Genomic DNA, 20,924 nt, shown 5'->3' on the forward strand with positions numbered 1-20,924 from the left:
AGATCTTGCTCTTCTTATACCCAATCCACTTTGGAAGGGACAATGTGCTATTTTTACTTCAACATTTAATTAAACAGACGTGGAACCAAGTGGTGGAGGGAGGAAGATTCAGCTATCAAAAAGAACCATTAAAATTCTTTTTGGTGATCATCTAAAGGTGATCATCTAAGTCCAGAGCTGTTTTGGTTTTCTTTGGTTGCAAACTCTTTTTGCGCGCATTGACTATGGATTGGTTGCAAACTCTTCTTGATATTGACTATGGATTGCAGTCCTTCCCATCAGAGTTGTACCCGATGCAATCCAAAAGCAGGTGCCATTTCTAAGCACCCCCCACAAACTGACTAGCTGTCAGGCTATGGACAAAAGTAGGGCCACCTGAATCGAGGGGCCCATCCTGTAACACTATATTGTCAGTCACTTTATCTTGTCCGTCCATGTGGTTCATTGGTAAAATGCAGGAATGATTTATCATTGCCTTCTCTCGTGGTATGAAAAGATACTTTTTCTATTGCCATTGTGCTAATTATCTACCTCGAGCTTCAACCTGTATCACTGCTGTCCAATATAGGTGCTTGCTTGCTTTAGCTGAACCAATGGGATGATCTTCATGTATGGGATGACCCTGCTGGGAATATACACTTGGTGTACACTGCCAATGTTCTTTGCTCATCCTTCTCAGGAACATCCCCCTAAATCTCCTCATTTCAGTGGACTATGTAGCACCTAATTGTGCACAGAAACATCTGTTAACTGGTCAAGATTCAATGGAGTCACAAAAGAAAATGCCACATTCCCTGAGGCTGTCAAGGCAGTGATTCTTTTTGTTGTTGAAAAAGCTGTATCCCAGGACCAGGAAGTCAACTTATTCAAGATTATCATGCCATAGATTTCATATTTTTTTGGTTCTGCAAATGACACTTAAGAGACAATTTATTGATATCAACAAATTGGCTGCCAACAGTTGGAAAACTATCTTAGCATTCATAATTTTCTTCTTGCAGAGGAGATTTTTCAGCAAGCAGGTAATGCAAACACTGGAGGCCGATAAACTTTCTAAGCAGAAATTTCTAGAAACCTACTTTAGTACCAATGGACCGAAAATTAAAACTGGTCTGGAGAGGCCGAGTTTCAGGACCAATCTCAAACCTTTATAGTATAGACTCTGTAGCCGGTATAGCTAGCATTGAATGAGCTGCCATCATTCTCTTCTCCATATGTAAAAGGGAAGCTGTAAGGCAGGGACCGAGATGGGAAAATGGATAATTAAGCAGTCACAAGCTAACAAAAAAGCTTTCTCAAATATTATTCAGTCAATGTGAATTTTCATCTATCATGGTCTTTATCCAGGAGATATAGGTGTCTGTGAGCTGAGTATAGATGCCAGGATTTTCGGGTTGGTCACATCTTTTAACAAAGGAGACAATGCCTCTTTGCTTTCCACTGCATATCAAAGGCCCACCGCTATCACCCTGAGAAAAAAGACACAGGGGGTGTGTTACCATTCACAAAAGCTAATACAGTTCTGCTGATGTATACAGAAAAAGCAGAAATCAGCAGTTAGATAACCCTAAAGATACCAGACTTGAAATTTTAGGCCTAGACAACCTAGAACTATGCCGCCTTCGGTCCGACCTAAGTGTACTACATAAAATTATCTATTGCAATGTCCTACCCGTCAATGACTACTTCAGCTTCAATCACAATACAAGAGGACACAATAGATACAAACTCAAGGTTAACCGCACCAAACTTGATTGCATGAAATACGACTTCAGCAACAGAGTGGTCAATGTCTGGAATACACTACCTGACTCTCTGGTTTCTTCCCTAAAGCCCAAAAACTTTAACCTCAGACTGTCTACTATTGATCTCATCCCTTTCCTAAGAAGTCTGTAGGGGGCATGCATAAGCCCACCAACATGCCTACCGTCCTAATGTTTCTTTTTATTTGTATCCATTTCATGTATTCATAATCATGTTTGTACTTATACCTGTTATCTTATACTTGCTTGACAAATTAATTAATTAATTAATAAAATAAATAAATAAAATAAATATATTTTTTGGTTTTCCTAGGGTCACACAATTGAAATTCAATAGCAAAATAACAACTCTGGCTAGTAAAATTTTTATTTACGTGTAACAATTTAAATGTATTCACTTTCAAAGAAGCTTAGTAGAGTTATTTTGCACAAATCTTATTTCTCCCATAAAATAGAAAGGGGCAGAAAATGTTGCTTCTCCCATACCCATGGTATCTCTGCACCAATTCTGGGGTCCTTGGAGAAAATAATAACTAGTGGAAGAAAAAAGTTTCCTGTGCCTAAGACATATCACACCCTAAATGGGGATGTAATGTATCATGTTCTTAATTTAATGGATTCTGAGCAGTCTGCAACACTGGCTTCAAAATGGCAGGCATGGTCACGTGATCAAAGCCTCACCCATTTTTAATAGGCAACATCTCACACATACTAGAGACAGGGGGATGGGACTTCAAGTTCCTCATTGGATCCACTGTTTTGAAGCAATGGACTGCTGCTGTGAATTATCCTGATGATTCATTAGCCAAAGAGCCAGATGGTGGACTCAAACCATGTCTTTCCTCACGTGGTGTTAATCATTTTAAACAGTTTCTGCAAGGCCATCCCTATGTGTCCCTACCAAAGGTGGTATTCAGCAGGTTCTGACAGGTTCTGGAGAACCGGTAGCGGAAATTTTGAGTAGTTCGGAGAACTGGCAAATACAACCTCTGACTGGCCTGTACCCCATCTATTCTCTGCCTCCTGAGTCCCAGCTGATTGGCTGGGTCTTCTTTTGCTGCCCCGCACAGGAGAACAGAACTGGAAAGCAGGTTAGTGGCATGGGAGGGAATAGGATTTTGCAGTAACCTTCCCCTGCGATGCCCACCAAGCCATGTCATGCCCACCAAGCCATGCCCACAGAACCGGAAGTAAAAAAATTTGAATCCCACCACTGGTCCCTACAGATGACTAAGCCTCCTTCAGTTGATCAGCAAAGAAAAAGCTTGTCTCCTCTGTTTCAAAGAGGACAGTCTTGTATCTGACAGGGTCTCAGATCCAGGCCAATGTTTTTTAAAAGAGCCTATAAGAAGAGATAGTGGGAACCTGACAATTGTTCGATTGTTTCAATTGTTTGCACTTTAACAGCAGACACTGCAATGACCACAAAGGTCCCATGGTTACCTACTCTCATGTAGGGGTGAAATCAACAGTATAATAATTCTTTCTTCTTAAATTCACAATATTATTGTGAGGATATACCTTTCTACATAAAAAAATATGCAATTCGTTTGATTAACATTTGTATCAACTCTTTCATTCTAATTTTTGAAAAAGATATTTCCTACTCTTTATATATGTAACCATATTTGTAGCCTCCTCCAATTCTGGTGGATTCTGGGCAAAGAAAAACAAACATTTGAAAAGGATATGAACAATAACAATAAACAATCCTTTTACACGATGGCACCATTCATTTAGCCTAAGGGCCACATATCTGTTGGAACAATGCTGTTTTAGCTTGTATGAAAAATACAGTGGAACCTCCAGTCACAACTGTAAATCGTTCTGTAACTTCGGTCACAACCCAAAGCAAAACTAACTGTTCATGTGCCTAAAAAAAATGGCGTGGAAGGAAAAATCAGTGCAGAAATGGAATCTGCCACCCGATTTTTGAATCATGACCCAATTCAAAAACGTGGAATTTTTGGTCAGAACCCAATTTGGTCACGATCAGAAGCATTTGTGACCAAAGGTTCCAATGTACTTGTAGACTAGGGGGCCATCCTTGTCTCTAGAGATAGTAATCATACAACAGGGCCACAGCTAAAAAAAGTGGGTTTCCTGACCCCTTACTCTCCCAGAACCACATGGGGTCTATAGAAGTGATCTGGCAAGCAGCCTTAATCAGCACAGAGTTATCTTACCACACATAAATCCTTCCGGCTGTTCTTGTCTCCAGCACACACCATCTTCATTGTCACAAAAGGATGAGAATTATAATGTTTCTTGTCATTGCAGATATTTCTGTCAATGATGGTAACGTTAATTGCACGGAATTTCTTAAATCTCCTTCTTTTACTAGTAGTTCCCCATCCTTTTACTGTGCACATAGTTCCTGGTTTGAGATCATGGGTAGAGTTAGGAAGTGGGAGGACGTTTATTTTAAGCTTTGTTGCCATAATATGGAGCTGGTAAAAAAAAAAAAAGTTCACTTGAATGAATAGGTTTTGAAAAAGGCTGCTGATTATATCACTCTCTAATCTATCTGAGATTTGTGGGAAATTAATCTTCTTTTCTTACCAGTTGGTGCACTTTCCCATTTGAATAAAAGAGCTTATTTGGGGTCTGCAGATGAGAGGTAAATCTCATATTCCAGTGCTGAGATAGGTAACTCTTTTCTGCTATAGATCAGAGATAAATCTTTCCTCTTCCTTAATGCTGGGACAGGTGAAATGAGAAAATATGGGAAACCAATGGAGCTGGGGAAAGAAGTATGTAAAATGGAAATCCTGAAAATTGTATTTGGCCTACAGCCCATGAATTCCCTTGCCTTGCTTATAGCACACCCAGAAGTAACTGATGGAAGTCAACGCTGGTTCCAGATAGCACATTGGTATTTCTCTAGAAAAGAGTAAGTACTTCTTCAGATAAATGCTCTAATATCCCCAGAATGCTCACCATATTATAGCTATAAATAATTACTTTCGAATGCCTGCTAAGTGAAGGAGATAGAAGTTGAGTAGTCATATGAAACAACATACAATACATTTTTGATAATGGAGTTTTAGCAGGCCTACCAATTGCTCTTACAAATTGCCCTGGTATTATAGTTTTTGATGTATTCTCAGGAAATTACTCTGCAATCTGAACAAGCAAGAACTCTCTTGAGTGATAAGCAGGCCTGTATCATCCCGACTGTGGAAGTTCCAATTTTGAGGTCTTGTAGAAGTTAAAGTTTTTTTCACTTCCATTTTTTCTTTTTCATTCTTCACTCTTTGGTTCTTATTTTAATTATGCATTTTGGCTTCTTGGCTCTAGTAATTTTGAAGTTTTTAGGTTTTTCATCCTATCATTTTACAGCAATGATCATTCCTGATTTGTTAAACCTAATTGGTTTGATTATTTTATTGCGTTATTGTTTTATAGAATTGTAAACTAATTGGTTTTGGTTCATTTTGTTTAGTCAAGAGCCAGGAAATAAATAAGTATAAATTTTAATTACACACTGTTCAAGGATCATGTCATATCAATAAGCAGAAAGCTATAGTTTTTTCTCAGAATGTTCAAAATCAATTTACAGATTTACCTTCAGAAGCATAATATTATTTTCAAATGTTTTTGGATTAAATCCTGGGTAAAAAAAGACTTTAGTAATGTTTATAAAACCTTTTCCTTCATCTTTAATTATGGCTTGACTTCCAACACCTATATATGTTTCTTCATCCCTAAAAAGATAAGTTAGAGTATGTAGTAATTCAATACAGTAATATTTGTCTTCTTATATCTGTCCTTCCTCCTACTTTCATACGAAGGTTTTGTTCGGGCATTTCCCCCCAAATATCTCTCAATGTTTGAAATTCCACTTTACACAGCATAATACCAACCACATGTCTGGGGGACTACAACTCCAAGCATCTGGAATATGTAGTCACTATCAAAGAACAATTTCTGCCTATCCCAAATCCTTGGGAAGGATTCGATAGGTGGCAGAAATATCAAATCCAGCCTGGCTGACTGCACAATAAACCTTAATACAGCAACATTAACAAGAATAATTGTCTGTTTGCATAGCTAACATTGGGTTTTTTTGTAGCACTCAAGATTAACTATGGGCCAGAAAAAAGCCTTGGAGTGAAATACATTTAGCAATTTAACTATGATGAAGCTACATAAATTTTTTAATACAATTTTAAATTTATTATTAGATTTGTATTGCCGGCTATTCGCCATGGCGAATGACATTGGAACACTATTCTTCCAAAAATGTCAGAAAATTAATGTCACTTTCCTTTCTTCTTAGAGTATCTTCCATTTCACATTTCTCACTTACATTGGGATTTCTACACCTTGTGATTTATTGACTGACTGTCTGACTGATTGATTGATAGATAGGTGTTTAGCAATTGTGTTTCTCTGAGTTAACTTAAGTCCTATGGGAGGTAACTCTTTCTAGCAATTTATATTAGAAATCAACTCTAGATATCTGGCTGGAAAATGTCTAACAGGCTTGGCTAAAGTATGCTTGAATAGATGCAATTGCAAGAATATTTTTAAACAATTTTTTTTTGATACTCACGGAAAGCAATGGGCTGCTGTTAACACCCAATTATGTTTGATGAATGTTCCTGCACATAATAAATGTTTGTGTTTGATGATACCAACCATGTATGGTATTGAATGTTCTTCCTCATCAAATATATGAGTAGATTGACCTATGAGAAAAGCCAGTTGGATCAGGTTGAATAAGCATATCATACTATGGATCAATGATCACCTAACTATTGAAGAGTTCCATTCACTGATTGTAATCACATGCAAGGAAGAAAGTAAATGAAGATGATCACACTAGTTCTGCTTATTCTGTTTTCATGTTTATGGTGAAGTTTTGGTTACTAGAATTCATCTGCACAGTTTAGAACCCTGCCAATCAAAATTTTAAATCATATAGCAAGCACAATAGAGAAGTCTTTTGGATGCACAAATTACTCTATATGTGCAAAGGGTGACAGAAGAGGTTAACATTAGAGCACTTATTTCTTCGATCCTTATATTTGGGATATTTTTCAGTTATAATTGAGGGGAGTATTGTAATTTTAGATTTCATTTCACAGAGATTGTGTCATGGGAGATCTAACAAAATGAATGTTGGGGAGGCTTGTTCATATACAAAATGGCAGCCAGTTGCAAACCAGCCATTTTACAGAAGGAAACAAGTGAGGTTGCTTCCTGTCATAAAAGGCTTCATGTCCCTGTGTAATAGTGGGACATCATTCTTTGCAAGACAGTGGAGCAAACCTGTTTTGAAACAAAATCTACATGTTTCAAACATGTGATAGTTATAATCTTTAAGCCACTATGAAAGAATATTATCAGAGAGAAATGCAATGAAAGTATTTTGCATTTGGATACGCAAAATTCACATGTATGAATAGCAACCTCAAGTGCAAAATGAGTGGAAATTCTTTGAAGCTTCATTGAAATACTTTTCTACTTTGGAGAGAAAGTAATCCCTTTGCTCGAGGTATCAGCAGGATCCCATGCTTTTACCAAAATGATCAATAAGTCAGAATAGAGCTGGAAGGGACCTTGGAGGTCTACTAGTTCAGGGGTCGCCAACCTTTTGGACCTCAGGGACCACCAAACTCATAATTTTAAATCCCATGGACCAGAGACCCTAGGAAAATCATCAAAAAAGTCTGCAGGAAAATTTCCCACCCCATTTTCCTACCGATCGATCATTATTTATTTGGGATCACAGAGTACCATCTTCAGCTCCATTCTCAGGGAGAGAGAGAGAGAGAGAGAGAAAGACTTTGGCTTCATGCAAGGAAAGCAGCAAAAGCAGCAGAAGTCTTTCTTTCTCTTCCCCAAACTACGCCAGAAATGAGTCTTTGTGAGACTTGTTGTGCCGGCGCAGCCTCTTGGAGCAGGATCCCTTTCAGGGTCCCAAAGACTCGTTTCTGGCAGAGTTTGGGGAAGAGAAAGAAAGATTTCTGCTGCTTCTTCTGCATTCCTTGTATGAAGCCAAAGGCAGAAGAAAAAAATGGAAAGAAGCAGCCTGATGGCCAGGCCAGGATCATGGGGCGAGTGGGCCAAGTTCGCCCTTTCCCCCCCTCCTCTCACTACCTTGTGTTGTTCTCAACGCAAGCCTTGTGTTCCCGTGGGCCATGTGGGAGGCACAGCCTTGTTTTCCCGTGCAGCCTGGATTAATTGCTTTGGGGGTGGCATTTCTCTGCGGACCACCAAAATTTTCTTGCGGACCATCAGCAGTCCCCAGCCCACTAGTTGGTGACCACTGTACTAGTCTAACCCCTGGTCAAGCAGGAGACCCTATACCATTTCAGGTTTCTGTTTATTTAAATCCCCTTGTTCCCATTATGGCAAACCTCCCATTCGCCTTTGAACAATTGCTTTTGTGCAGTAAGTAAAGTGAGGAAGATATATTAAAAAAATAACACTTACCCCTCTGGTTTCTGAGGAACAAAAGGATAATAGAAAAGCACAAAACAAACAAAAGCTCCATAGGTGCTACTTTGAGTTCATCAACAACAAGATATTCAAAATATACTGAACACATAAAAAAACCCAGAATTCATTTGCTAAATGCATTCTTGGCAAGTTCAGAAATATTCACTGATAATAAAAAGTCTTTGGAGAAGGAGATGTCATTTCTAGGCAGCAGAGTTTAGCAAGGTGTACAATGGAGAAAGAGAAAGAGAGAGAAATTAGCTGTAGCTATTAGAGTTGTCTCTCACACACAAAAGGGTAGGTTGCAATACTGTAGGCAGAACACTAATCCTGGAGAAAGACTGAACAAAAGTCTACTAGAGGCCCACGTGATTATGACATCAACATTCTATTCTTCCAGCAACTTCTGGAATTGTGTGATGGGATGAATGTTCATCATTCTTTGGGACAGATCTTTGGAAGACGACATCAGTAAAAGCTCTGGAGGAAGGGCTTATATGGTGCATGCCACAGTGGGTCAACTGGTGACAGACTTCTTTCAAAGAAGAACTTTCTGTAGAAGCTTACCATGTAATAATACATAAAAGGGATAAGCAGTGATTCTGTTTTTGTGAGAATTGTATATTTGAACCCCATTAATAGACATCTTAATTTAGACATTCCAGTGTATTCTAACAACTGGTGATTTTGTAGCAAGAACAAGCTAAAGTAGGTAGATTTGTGTACAGGAGAAATACAAATAAAGATTCTTTATTAAGAATCTTTATTAATAAAGAGGTTTGTATTCTGTTCTCCTATTTTCTTGTCATTGTGAAACCTCATTGTTTATTGCTTCTTGACAATTAGTGAGAAGGAGATGAGGTTGGCAAACAAGATAAGCATAAAACATTTGCACAGAAAATTTTATTTCAGGTTATTGCAGAGTTAATTAAAGTAAGAACCACCATCAAAAAATGAACGAAAATTCTTAGAAATTTGCTGTTGAGCACAATTTAGGGGAAGGGTCAAATTGTCAACATTCAAAAATACTCCTAATTAGCCATTTTATTTATGTAATCAGTATAGAATCATGTGAACCAACATAAATAAGTAAAAAAATAGACTAGACTAGACTAGAATAGAATACCTTTATTGTCATTGCATTCTACAAATACAATGAAATTTGAAAGCTACTCCAGCACAGTGTCCCAAATACCACATCACAAACACACTACAGAGTATTTAAAAATTAAAATAATTAAAATAATAATTAAAAACCTAGTCTAAAACCTATCTAAAACATATAGTAAGTTAGATAATTTAAAAATGCCACTACATACATAGGGCTAAATCACATATGCATTGTTTGATTCAAGACAATTATTGCCTTGGAAAAGAAACTGTTTCTTAGTCTATTAGTCCTCATTTTAAGACACCTATAATGCCTCCCTGATGGTAACAGTTCAAAATATGAATGTCCAGAATGAGAACGGTCTGTGGAGATTTTTAGTGCTCTAGAGAGGAGTCTGGTCTTCGTAATCTCTTCCAAAGAAGAAAGAGAGCAACCAAAGATATTTTGTGTTGTGTTTATAACTCTCTGGAGCATCTTCTTATCCACTGCAGAGCATCCAGCATACCACAACGTTACACAGTATGCCAAAATGCTCTCGATGGTAGAATGGTAAAAAGTAACCAGCAACTTCTCACCCAGATCATTCTTTTTCAGCAGCGTCAAAAAGCGCAGGTGCTTTTGGGCCTTCTTTGCAATGGCCATCATGTGGACTGACCAAGTAAGGTTGTCGGAAATATGAGTTCTTAGAAATTTAAAACTATGAACTCTTTCCACACAGTCTCCATTGATATATAGTGGGAGAGGCTCTGCTTTGCATCTTCTGAAGTCTATAATCAATTCTTTGGAGTTTTTGATGTTCAGGGTGTGGTTATGACTCTTGCACCACAAGACCAGTCTGAGAACCTCTGACCTATAGGCCGTCTCATCTTCTCCTGATATAAGTCTCATCAAGGTGGTGTCACCTGCAAATTTTATTATAGAGTTAGTGGGACAAGAGGGAGTGCAGTCGTAGGTGTAGAGTGAATACAAAAGGGGGCTCAGCACACAACCCTGTGGAGAACCAGTGCTGAGAACAAGAATGGAGGAAAAATAGCTGCCAATCCTAACAGTTTGTGGTCTGTTAGTAAGAAAGTCCTTTATCCAACAGCAGATGTGAGAGGAGAGGCCCATTTCTAGCAACTTCTTAATCAGTATATCTGGAATGATGGTATTAAAAGCTGAGCCATAATCAACGAAAAGGATATCAGATGAAAATGCTGAACAATGTTTGATGCCTTGGAAATAAAGAGTAATTAAAAACCCATACAGAAGGATTGATTATTAAAAGTTTCACCAAACAATGTTATTTTCACCAGCCATTTAAAAGTTAATCAAGGTAGGATTCCTTGGTTGGGAAGTGCTATAAAAAAGCAAAGTATTCTCCAATTTCACTTATCTAGAACACAGGTCATGGGACTGGCCTCACATTGCAAATTCTGGAAAGAAATTGATAGATAGATAGATAGATAGATAGATAGATAGATAGATAGATAGATAGATACCAGCATCTTGAATCAAGCCTGGAGAAAAAAAAACAGGTGTCCATCCTATCCTTGCATAAAATATCTTTGCATTGTACGGTATGTTCTTGTGTTCTTGCAATTGTATTGGCAGGGTTCAAACATTGCACTGCATGCACGCACACACACACACACACACACACACACACACACACCTCTATTCATTCTTGTTTCAAACATGGCTACAGAGCAAGCTATTCAGATGTGGAATTGAGTGAAAAAGAAAATAAATTCTTTTTTGCCTCAGTTTATGAACAGAAATATATGAAAGGCTTCATGATTTCAAGCTGCTCTTGCTATATAGAGTGATAAGTGCGTGTGTCATAAGCCACTGTTCCCAAACACAAGAATAAGGTAAATCATCCATGGGCTTATATATTTGATTCCCATCAGCCACTGTTAAACTTCTTTTAAATGGCTTCTTTAAGTGTTGGTCGAGTTCATCAAAAGCTTTTGATGAGCTGGGATCTTCCTGGATGTACATTCCCCTACATAAACGGCCTATTTCCAAATATTACCCCATCCTCTACATACATTTTTTTATGTGTAATTTTCCTTTCATCAACAGTGGATGCTTTGGAGAATTTATGAATTAAATGAATGTGCATTAGAGGTTATACTGTTATTCGAAGGTGTCATAATGATTCCTAGAACACAACCTGGGTTTCCTTTGTGGTTTCAATTCAAAATAAAATTGCTCTGAAGATGATTACACATACTGCAAATAAATATTGTCTAAGGACAGAAAAGTCCTACTCGCATATTTTCTGTTATAACCTTAGAGGTTCTAACTGAATTATAATGTTGATAGGTACAATAAATGGATATTAAAATGTATTCTCTGCTGGTGATAAGCTTGGCCTAATGCTAATCTTAAGATGCAAGCAGACCAGGTTTGAGCTGAGTTTCAAAGGAAAGAAGGAAAAGTTCTGTAGTTCTAGTCTCATTGTGGGATAATTGGATCTCTACTCTGTTCTACTCTATTGAGGACTGCCAACTTTGGAAAATGATAAAAACTGAAGTAGGTAAATTTACCATCACCTTTATCAGTGCTAGGTGTTATTATTTGAAATGTTCCACAGAGAATCTTGCAAGCCAATAGATACATTATGAAATGTTCTAGTCAAGTCTGCTCTGAAGTTAGCAGTAACTTACAGTCTATATTCACATGATTTTGGTAATATAATCTGATTTCTGTCAGCTTATTCAAGATCCAGCCCCTCACTAGATGAACCAAAATTGTTAACCCTTCCTTCTCATCCTATTTGTGACTGGAGTGCAAGTCCCATTAAGTTTATCGTAAGCATTTGGCTTTCTCTGTACATATTCTGGAGCAAGTGTATACAGTTTTCTGTTCTAATTTCTCCCCAAATCCTTAACAAAAGTCAAAATCGCTCCTTGACTTCTTTCTTCTGAGCAATGCATGAAAAAAATTGAGCTTGTTGGCTTGGTGTCCTCTCACTTCCTTCACAGTATGTTTATCATACATGTCATGCCTTATAGATAAATTACTCTTGTAGTCAATCCCCTGCCTCATATTATCTCAGTTTGAAAACATTGCGTGATGAAGACTTCTAACTGCAGGAGACAAATGGTTCCAATGATTTCAGTTCTCTCACATCGCCACTCATAAAAGTGGTGTATAGATTCATAAGAAGTCTCAAATGATAAGGGCATAAAGTGTGCAATCTGGGAATTTTGCAATTCCAAAGAACCTCTAATTCTAAGAGAAGTCCAATTATCATATGCCATCCCATAGAAGGGCATTTAGAAGCTATTCCCAGCACAGAAAGTCATTCTTCCAAATACAGAAAAAGTGTGAAGTTTGCCACAAGCAAATATTGGATACATAGCACAGATGAACAATGACAACAAAAAATCAATAACAAGATGGTTTTCAACAAGGATTTATTTTCTTCTGCTTTCTGGAAATATACTACCATTTTATTTGTGATAAACATGGGAATAACTTTATCTAGTAGAGTAAGTGCGCGCACACACACAGAGAGAGAAAAATAAAGAGAAAGAATTTATAGAAACTCGTGCTTAACTTTTATAAAGGAAAAGAAAACTTTGTGATGAAGTTGCATTTAAATAGAAAACCTAAATACCCAAACTGATCAGTTACCCTCCAGATGAATTCATCGAAAGTCACTATTATTTTTAGCCAGCAGGCTCAATGGTTGTGCTAGCTGAGTGTGGTGTGACTAGTCAAATATATCTGGAGGGAAAAAGCTGGAAAAGATTGTCTCCAAGAAATCATAATGAATGGGTATAATAAAAAAGAATGTCAACATCAAATGATAATTCTATAAGCTGCCTTGTATAACACTCTTTATCCAATGAGAATATTTATTTGTCAGAAGGGTGTAGATACCAGGATACTGAGGCATTCCACATTTTATACCACAGGACACAATGCCTCTTTGTTCCCCTTTGCATATCAAAGGCCCACCAGAATCACCCTGCGCAAGGGAGAAAAAAGGGTGGGAGAAGAGAACTTTTGCATTATTTGCAGTAGTTGTATTTTCATTCATTCATTCATTCATTCATTCATTCATTCATTCATTTATTCATTCATTCATTCATTAAATCTCCATGCTGCCCTTCTGACTGATACAGCGACTCTGTATGCTTTTCTCTTTTTAAGGGACAATTATAATACACAATAATGAAGGATTCATGCCATTGCTGCCTCCTGGTTAGACTACTATAGTTCATTTTACAAGGCGCTGCCCCAAAGATGATTCAGAAGCGGCAATTCACACAAAGCGCACTAGCTTTCCCTCTGACTTTTGCTAACCAGCTTAGCCAAACATGGTAACATCTCAGTGGGAGATACTCTGGTTGCTGGCAGGTCCTGTTCAAATTCAAGAGACTTGTTTTTATGTATAAAGCTCTGAGTAGCGTGGGCCTTCGTTATCTCTGGGACTGTATCCTTCCAATTTTGGCTGGCTGGGAGGGGGCCCTGCAAGTGTCTCATTCAGGGGACTGGAAGGAGGGGGGGGCAGAGGAGGATTTCTCAGTAGGCATTCCCTCACTTTGGAATAGCTTGGCCGGAAGTGGAGAACTATGCTCATCCTGGTTAGAGAATCAAACTTCTGCCCTGAAGCATGTAAAAAAAAGGGGGCAGGACTTTGATTGTCTGGTTTTGGCTTCCATCTTGACTTTTTTTCACCCTCTGCAGCCATCCCCCTCCACCCGACTGAGTGTCTCTCGGTCTCTGTTCTGTTGATCTCTCTCAGTTAAACCTATTTTGCAGAGTTAATGGGGTGAGGAAAAGATGGGAAGAGGGGAATCCTTGATCTGAAAGAGAGGTAGATGGAAATCTACAGAACAGACAAATAAACCTAAATCTAAAATGGCACTGTATTTCTGATGTTACATATATACTTGTCCCCCCTGCGTATTTCACTATTTCAGAATATGAGTTAAAGCCAAAATGTATTTTTTCCCAACACTTTTGAAGGAAACGTGGAGAGGAAAGGAGATGGGAGGGGAGGAGAGGGGAGAGGGGAAGAGAGGGGAGATGGGAGGAGAGACGGAAGGGGAGGGGAGAGTGAAGGGGAGAGAAGAGGGGAGGAGAGGAGAAGGGTGTACCTGTATGCATGTATCTCTTTGCGTGTTTGTGCTTTAGCTTACTCCCATCACTGCCAGCCATACCCTTTTTTGATGAGGAAATGACCAAATGCTTTTAGCTGTATAAAGATACAATCTATTCTACAAGTGTGGATCCTAAATAGGTGGAGAATGTAGCCACATTTAGGCAGACAACGTGCCAGCTGCACTTCAGACTAGTGTTCTGAAAAATGCACAAATTCTGCTTTCCATATACTATTTTTGAGTTTCAAAAATTCACAGCACGTAGATAGATATACTTACATAACATGCATCCTTGCCTCCTTTCTTGTCACCAGCACAGACCATATTCTTTGTCACTAAAAGCCGAGAATTATAGTGCTTTTGATCATTGCAGATGCTTCTTGCAATGACAGTAACATTAACTTCACGGAGGACATCTGATGGTGTTTTGCTTCCACTCTTAGTAATCCCCCAACCAGCTACCAGACACTGTGTTCCTGCCTTGAGGTCACTAGACACCCGAGGAAGCTTGACGATAGCGACATTCTTGTCAAGTTTTGCTTGTTTATTAAGCTTAAATGGAACAAGAGAGAAGGCATAAGAGATTAGTCCTTACATTAACAGTCAATATGGAGTCTAATGCATTGTATGTTAGACTTGTACCTTGGAGAGTCACCGCATCTCAGCCTGACTTACATTACAATATTGTGCCGATGCAATGAGCCTGAGAATTTATACCATCGGAGCCCCTTGCAATAAAAACAAATGGTAATAGGAATAGTAACAACATTAATACTTTGAACTTCTTCAATATGTGTAATTTTAACCTGCTGATCATTTATATAGAAATATGAATTCCTTCCTCCTGCTCTCCTTCTCTGAAATGAAAGGGAAAAGAATGTTTCCAACACATAAGTGTGAGAATATTCTTTATTCCACTGATACCATTGTCAGTGGTGGTTCCTATCAACTGGTCCTCAACTCTCAGGCTCCTCTTATGGGTTGCTTGTCAGCCCTTTGAAGTAGGCCAGATCAACAAAATGGGTAAATAATTTTTCTTTTTCTCCCCCTCCCTTCTCAAGGCTAGAGATAAATCCCTTGTACACTGCTTTCTGCATGAGTACATACATCTATGTCAAGGCAATCACTGTCTATTCCCTAGGAAAGAAAAAAACCTTAGCTCCATAGATTCAGAGAAATGGTACTTTTACTAGGAGGGAACTGAATGCAATAAGTTTCAGGCAAGATGTAAGGCAAAAGTGTGTGAAGCAGCAAATTGAAACAAACTGTAGAGCCCAACCCCCTTGTAGCTAGGCAAATCTTTCTGCTGCATACCAAAACTAGATGGAATGATCTTGGAGAGATAACCAAAGCCCAGACCGTAGTTGCAAAGCTGAAATGAAATATTCACCACTGACTCTACCCCCATGGCAGCTAGCAGCAGGCTAGCTGACATTCAGCCCCCAGTAATAGAGGCTTTAGCCATACATATACAAGTAAAACAAACAACACATCTCAACAATGATCTCAACAATCTCAACAATCTCCAATCCAGGTAGTCCTCAATTTACAATCATTTGTTTAACTGGTATTTGAGATTATGATGGCACTCAGAAAAGTGACTTATGACCAGCTCTTCCTGTGGTCACGTGATCAAAATTTGGGCCCTTGGCAAATGGCATGGATTTATGACAGTTGCAGCAGCCTAAGGTCATATGATTGCCATTTGCAGACTTCCTAGATGTCTTCTGACAAGTAGAGTCTGGGGGGAAGCTGGATTTGAATGCTTCACTTAATACCTGCAATGATTTGCTTAATAACCATAGCAAAAAAGGTCATAAAATTTAGCATGATTTATTTAGCAACTACTTTACTTATCAATGGCAGTTCCAGTCCCAAATGTGGCTGTAAACCAAGGATTCCCTGTACCCATAAAGAAAAGGAGAAACTATTCTTGCTGTCATTCACATGTATATTAATTATATATATCCTTTAGAATATACCTGAAGAAGCATAATGTCATTCTCCCTTGTGCCGGAATCATAGCATGGATGAGGAATGTGCTTATTAATTTTGAAAACTTGTTTTGTTGTGTCTTTTTCTGAATGAATTCCAAGAATAACTTCAGTGTTTTTTGTTCTAAAAAGCAGAGGATAAATAAGTACTGAGTAAAGTTCATTTCGAGCAAGACTAATACATTATAATCTCAGCTGAAGAATATTACGTTTTATCATTTGGCAGTTCAATCCCTGTGTTTCTTCAGAAGTAAATTCTACTGTATTTAACATTGTTTATTTCCTGGCACATAAATTTAAGATTTAGAGACAGCAGGTTTAGGTACAGTATATTGGAGTATTATTTCAACAGTGAAAGTAAATATATTTTTGATACAAGATGTAAAATACTTTCAATGGCCTATTTCTGGTTATGTTCAATAATAAATTACAATACAGGAACATTCATACATACATGGAGGTTGAAAATCAAAGGGAGATCAAATTATATGCAATTTTCACAAGAACAATAACACCAGTAATGGGCAAAGCATCATGCACTATTAATGTCATGTTTTGCTCTACATGAAAAAGAAGTATTTGTAAGAGGGCTTTTGAGAGAACAGATATTCTCTAATATCATCTATGAAAGTTGATTCCAATTTCTGACTAATAAGTATGCCAGCACAATCTTGTCTGCTATTTTACCCAGGTTTTTGGTTTATCCCAGTTTTTTCCTACTGTGACTTCTGGCCCATCATCTGATACAGTTAATCAGAGTTGGAAGGGACCTTGTAGTTCATCTAGTCCAATCCCCCGCCCAAGTGGGGCACCCTACACCATTTCTGACAAATGGCAGTCCAATCTCTTCTTGAAAGTCTCAAGTGATGGTGCTCCCACAACTTCCGAGGGCAAGCTGTTCCATCTGGTCAGACCCTGATCACCTAAACAAGATTTTTTGGGGTAGTGGTGGTGGGGATGAGATCAGAATTATTCCTATTGGGTTTTATGATCATGGAATTAGAAAAGAAGTATGAGAAATCAATATTGCATATGGTAACTCTGGCAAGATTAATGCATGTCAAAGGTTGGGAAAGTAATGAAGTACCTACGATGGAAGATGGATTATAACATTAACTGAATTTGCAAAAATAGCAAAGCCCTTCTAGTCTGGGTATAGGAAAATAATAAAATAATAATAATAATTTCTTTTGAAAAACTGGAAACCTCACATGGAGTTTTTGTTGAAAGAAGAAAATATAAAATTGATGATTTCTTCATTTGGGTCAAAGAGAATGGTGAAAATAATAAAGTGATAATTGATGGAAAGAATGTGTATTTTCCTCTCTTTTAATTCCTTTTCTGTTTTTCCCCCTTTTCTTATTTTCAATCTCTTTTTGTACATATTTATTGTATTGAAAAATTCTAGTACCATGCACATAGGCACATACACATATACACAAACATAGATTGGTTTTCTTTGTTTCATTGTCACCCTAGAATTTATGCCAAGAAGTTGAAATAATGAACAATTTACCTGAGAGATGACAAATTTGCTTGGATCTAAACTTTAGGTTTTGCTCATCCCTAAATTGCAGGGCTATGTTATGCTTGAAAAAATATATATAAATAAAACAAGATTTTAAAAATAAATAAATAAAAACCTAGCAACACTTCCAAACTTACATGTTGCAGTGAGCTGCTGTTAATACCCAGTTTGATTTGATCAGGGTTCCCCCACAAATACTCGAGCCTTTGATCTTGGCCATAAAAGGTCTTGAATGTGGAACTGATTCTTTTCCACCAATGATCTGGACACAGTGATCTGAATAGAAGGAAGAAGCCAAGCTAATCACCAGTTACAAAATATAACTTTAAGATATACCCATTAGCTAAAGAGGAAAAAGAAGCCAACACAACATGTGAATGTTTCATCATACAAAGTGCTCCACAGTTTGGGTTATGGTGGAGTATCACCAACCAACCAAAGCAATCTTGCTTTTTTGCACTTATTAACACATTTCACACCTTTGGATTGTAGCACTTCCAGTTTTGGCACGGTTATCTTGGACTTTCAGGGATTATACCTGGAGGACACCAGATTGAAGAAGTACGGTTACATACCCTGAAGCATATAGAAATGTGGAGATTGCTGGGTCCTTCTATTGTGCTTGGTAATAGCTAAATGTAATGATTAATTTTCAGGCTTCTGTAAAAAGTGTAATTTTTGTATGACATGTATACTGAATATCTCAATGAATTGTGATATGCCTCTACAAGAGCATTACTGCACAATGTTACTGGATAGCCTGACAATCCTATTCTAAAAAACTAAATGTTCTGGATGCTTTCTAGACAATATTAAGCAAGTGTGATTCTCCTAAAATTAAGTACCAATTAATTTTAAATTAAAGTTTAAATTAAACTTAATAAACTAAGTTTATTATTTGCATTGTATCCATCAATAAAGACATTTGATTTAAATCAAAAATCTTTATTGATGGATACAATGCAAAATTATCTAATAATTGTTTTATTTATTTTGTGCTATATTGAAAGAAATAGAATTGAGAGAACAAGAATGAAAGAGGAAGGAACAGAGAAAAGGTAAGAAAATAACAACAAAAATTCTTTGTCTCTCTCTCTCTCTCTCTCTCCCCCCCACATCTAGGCCTTTGCTAAAGAAGATTGACACTTCTTTTTTCCTGTTCTCATCTGGGTTTGTATTCTCTGCCAACACTTTCCCAATAACCAATTTAGTAGTCACATCTCCAGTTAATCAACAGAACTGACAGGACAGCTCCGCTGCAGCGAGACTCAAAGGGAGAAAGAAATACAAAGGGAGTGAACTTATTCATTACTGATAAGGACTATTCACATTGCCCTTGTACTTAGAAACAATGGGTTTCTGATGCAACAATATAAACCCTTAATAATTAAATATTGCAATTTGTATGCATGGATAAACCTGGCATTTTACTGAAGTTATCTTTTCCTGATACAATTCTAAACTCTGGCATTATGTGGGTTAAATGTGATATGGTCATAAGCAAAACTCTCATTGGTCTGGTACAACAATGTATTAATGTTAATCACACCTGCCATTTAATGCATGATTCTCAGCCCGTGAGGTTGCATGAACAGGTGAAAATATGTCAGATTTGGACTTTGGACCTCTTCTGTGTATATGTATGTGTGTGTTTGTGCATGTATATAAAACTATATGCAGTATGTATCTCCTGAATCTTACAATAGTTGATTTTTTTCATTACTCATGGCTTTTCTAGTATCTGTAATAAAGTATCTTCTTAACAACTGTAGCTTTGAATCTCTCCTGTGGGCCTTCTACTGCCAGTATCAGTTCTGCCTGAAGGAGACCTGAGCTATTTTCTCTTCATCACTGCCCAAATTCAAGGAGACATCCATACCTTTGAAACAAACTATGCAGCTTATCTGCTCACCCTTTCATTGATTGTTCTGAAGTGACATTATCAGCGATAAAAAGAACAAAAAAAGTAATATAATTTAGCACTTACCTCTGGGAATGCCGAGGAGAAAAATCACAACAGTAAACCACAAGCCCATTAGAAGAACCATCTTTGCTTTTTTGTGTTTCTCCACATCAAAGTACAGAATGTGTACTTTGAGGATAGTACATCAAAGTACAGAATATATATACACACTGAGGATGGTAAGGAAGTGGTTGTTGGTTTCATCCTATAAAGGGTGTTCTTTTACACATTGTGAAACTGGAACATCACTAAGATGTTCAAAATTATTTTCTCTTTCATTTCTAGTATGAAGACTTTGTCATACTTAACTAACATGGTTAATGAGGTGGAAAACAAAAGATATGAGAGAATACTTGTTAGGTTTTCAGGTTTGCATTTAACTGTGCGTGAGAGAAATGTGTGGTTTGGGTTGCTGAGTAAAAAATGTAGGGCAAGGCTATTGAACCAAGTAAAACATCATATGTAGGTTTCCTCTTTACTCAGAGAAAAGGTTGCATTAATAAAAGAAATATGAGTTTCCTGAAAATATTCAGTCTACATAAGTGAAAATAAAATGTTTGATGTGCGGCTGCTCCTCCAGCTCCATTTTGAGAATATCATCATATACAATGAAGAGATTCTCTAGACAACTCTTATTAATTTGTTGAGTGACAATTCTGCATGGACAATTCTGATGAAACAAAAGTCATTCTAAATATAACTTGTTTTGTGTGTCTTCCTCTCCCATCATTTCCATTAACAAAGACAATCCCGTTTTTGCTTTTGAAATGCTTAAAATTTCAAAGTCATAGTCCAATTGTTATTGGGCGACTACCCTAAGCTCTCTAGTGTTTCTGCCATCCATGGAGTTGGTCTGTTTTTGGAAGGATTTTTCATTACTCCTCTTTGCTCAAGCATTTCATATCCATTAGAAAACCAGGCATTGTATCATCTTTATAAAGTCTCCTCTCTATCTCATCCTAGAAAAAGTCAGTGTCTTTCGTTATATTCATGGAATTGCAATGCTGTCGATA

General features: G+C 37.5%; 1 protein-coding gene across 1 annotated transcript; it reads right to left on the reverse strand.

Moving 5' to 3' along the window:
* Positions 1-12,714: 12,714 nt before the first annotated feature.
* On the reverse strand, positions 12,715-20,092 carry LOC113446812 (granzyme A-like). Its single transcript, XM_026716629.2, has 5 exons — positions 19,936-20,092; positions 18,086-18,224; positions 16,409-16,544; positions 14,706-14,978; positions 12,715-13,288 (listed from the first exon to the last, which is right to left on the reverse strand). The coding sequence occupies exons 1-5, from the start codon at positions 19,994-19,996 to the stop codon at positions 13,133-13,135; spliced, it is 765 nt and encodes a 254-aa protein (XP_026572414.1). The 5' UTR covers positions 19,997-20,092; the 3' UTR covers positions 12,715-13,132.
* Between the last annotated feature and the right edge of the window lie 832 nt (positions 20,093-20,924).

The sequence above is a fragment of the Pseudonaja textilis genome, chromosome 2 (genome assembly GCF_049901715.1).
Source record: "Pseudonaja textilis isolate UNSWEBS1 chromosome 2, rPseTex1.2, whole genome shotgun sequence".
Classification (NCBI taxonomy): Eukaryota; Metazoa; Chordata; class Lepidosauria; order Squamata; family Elapidae; genus Pseudonaja; species Pseudonaja textilis.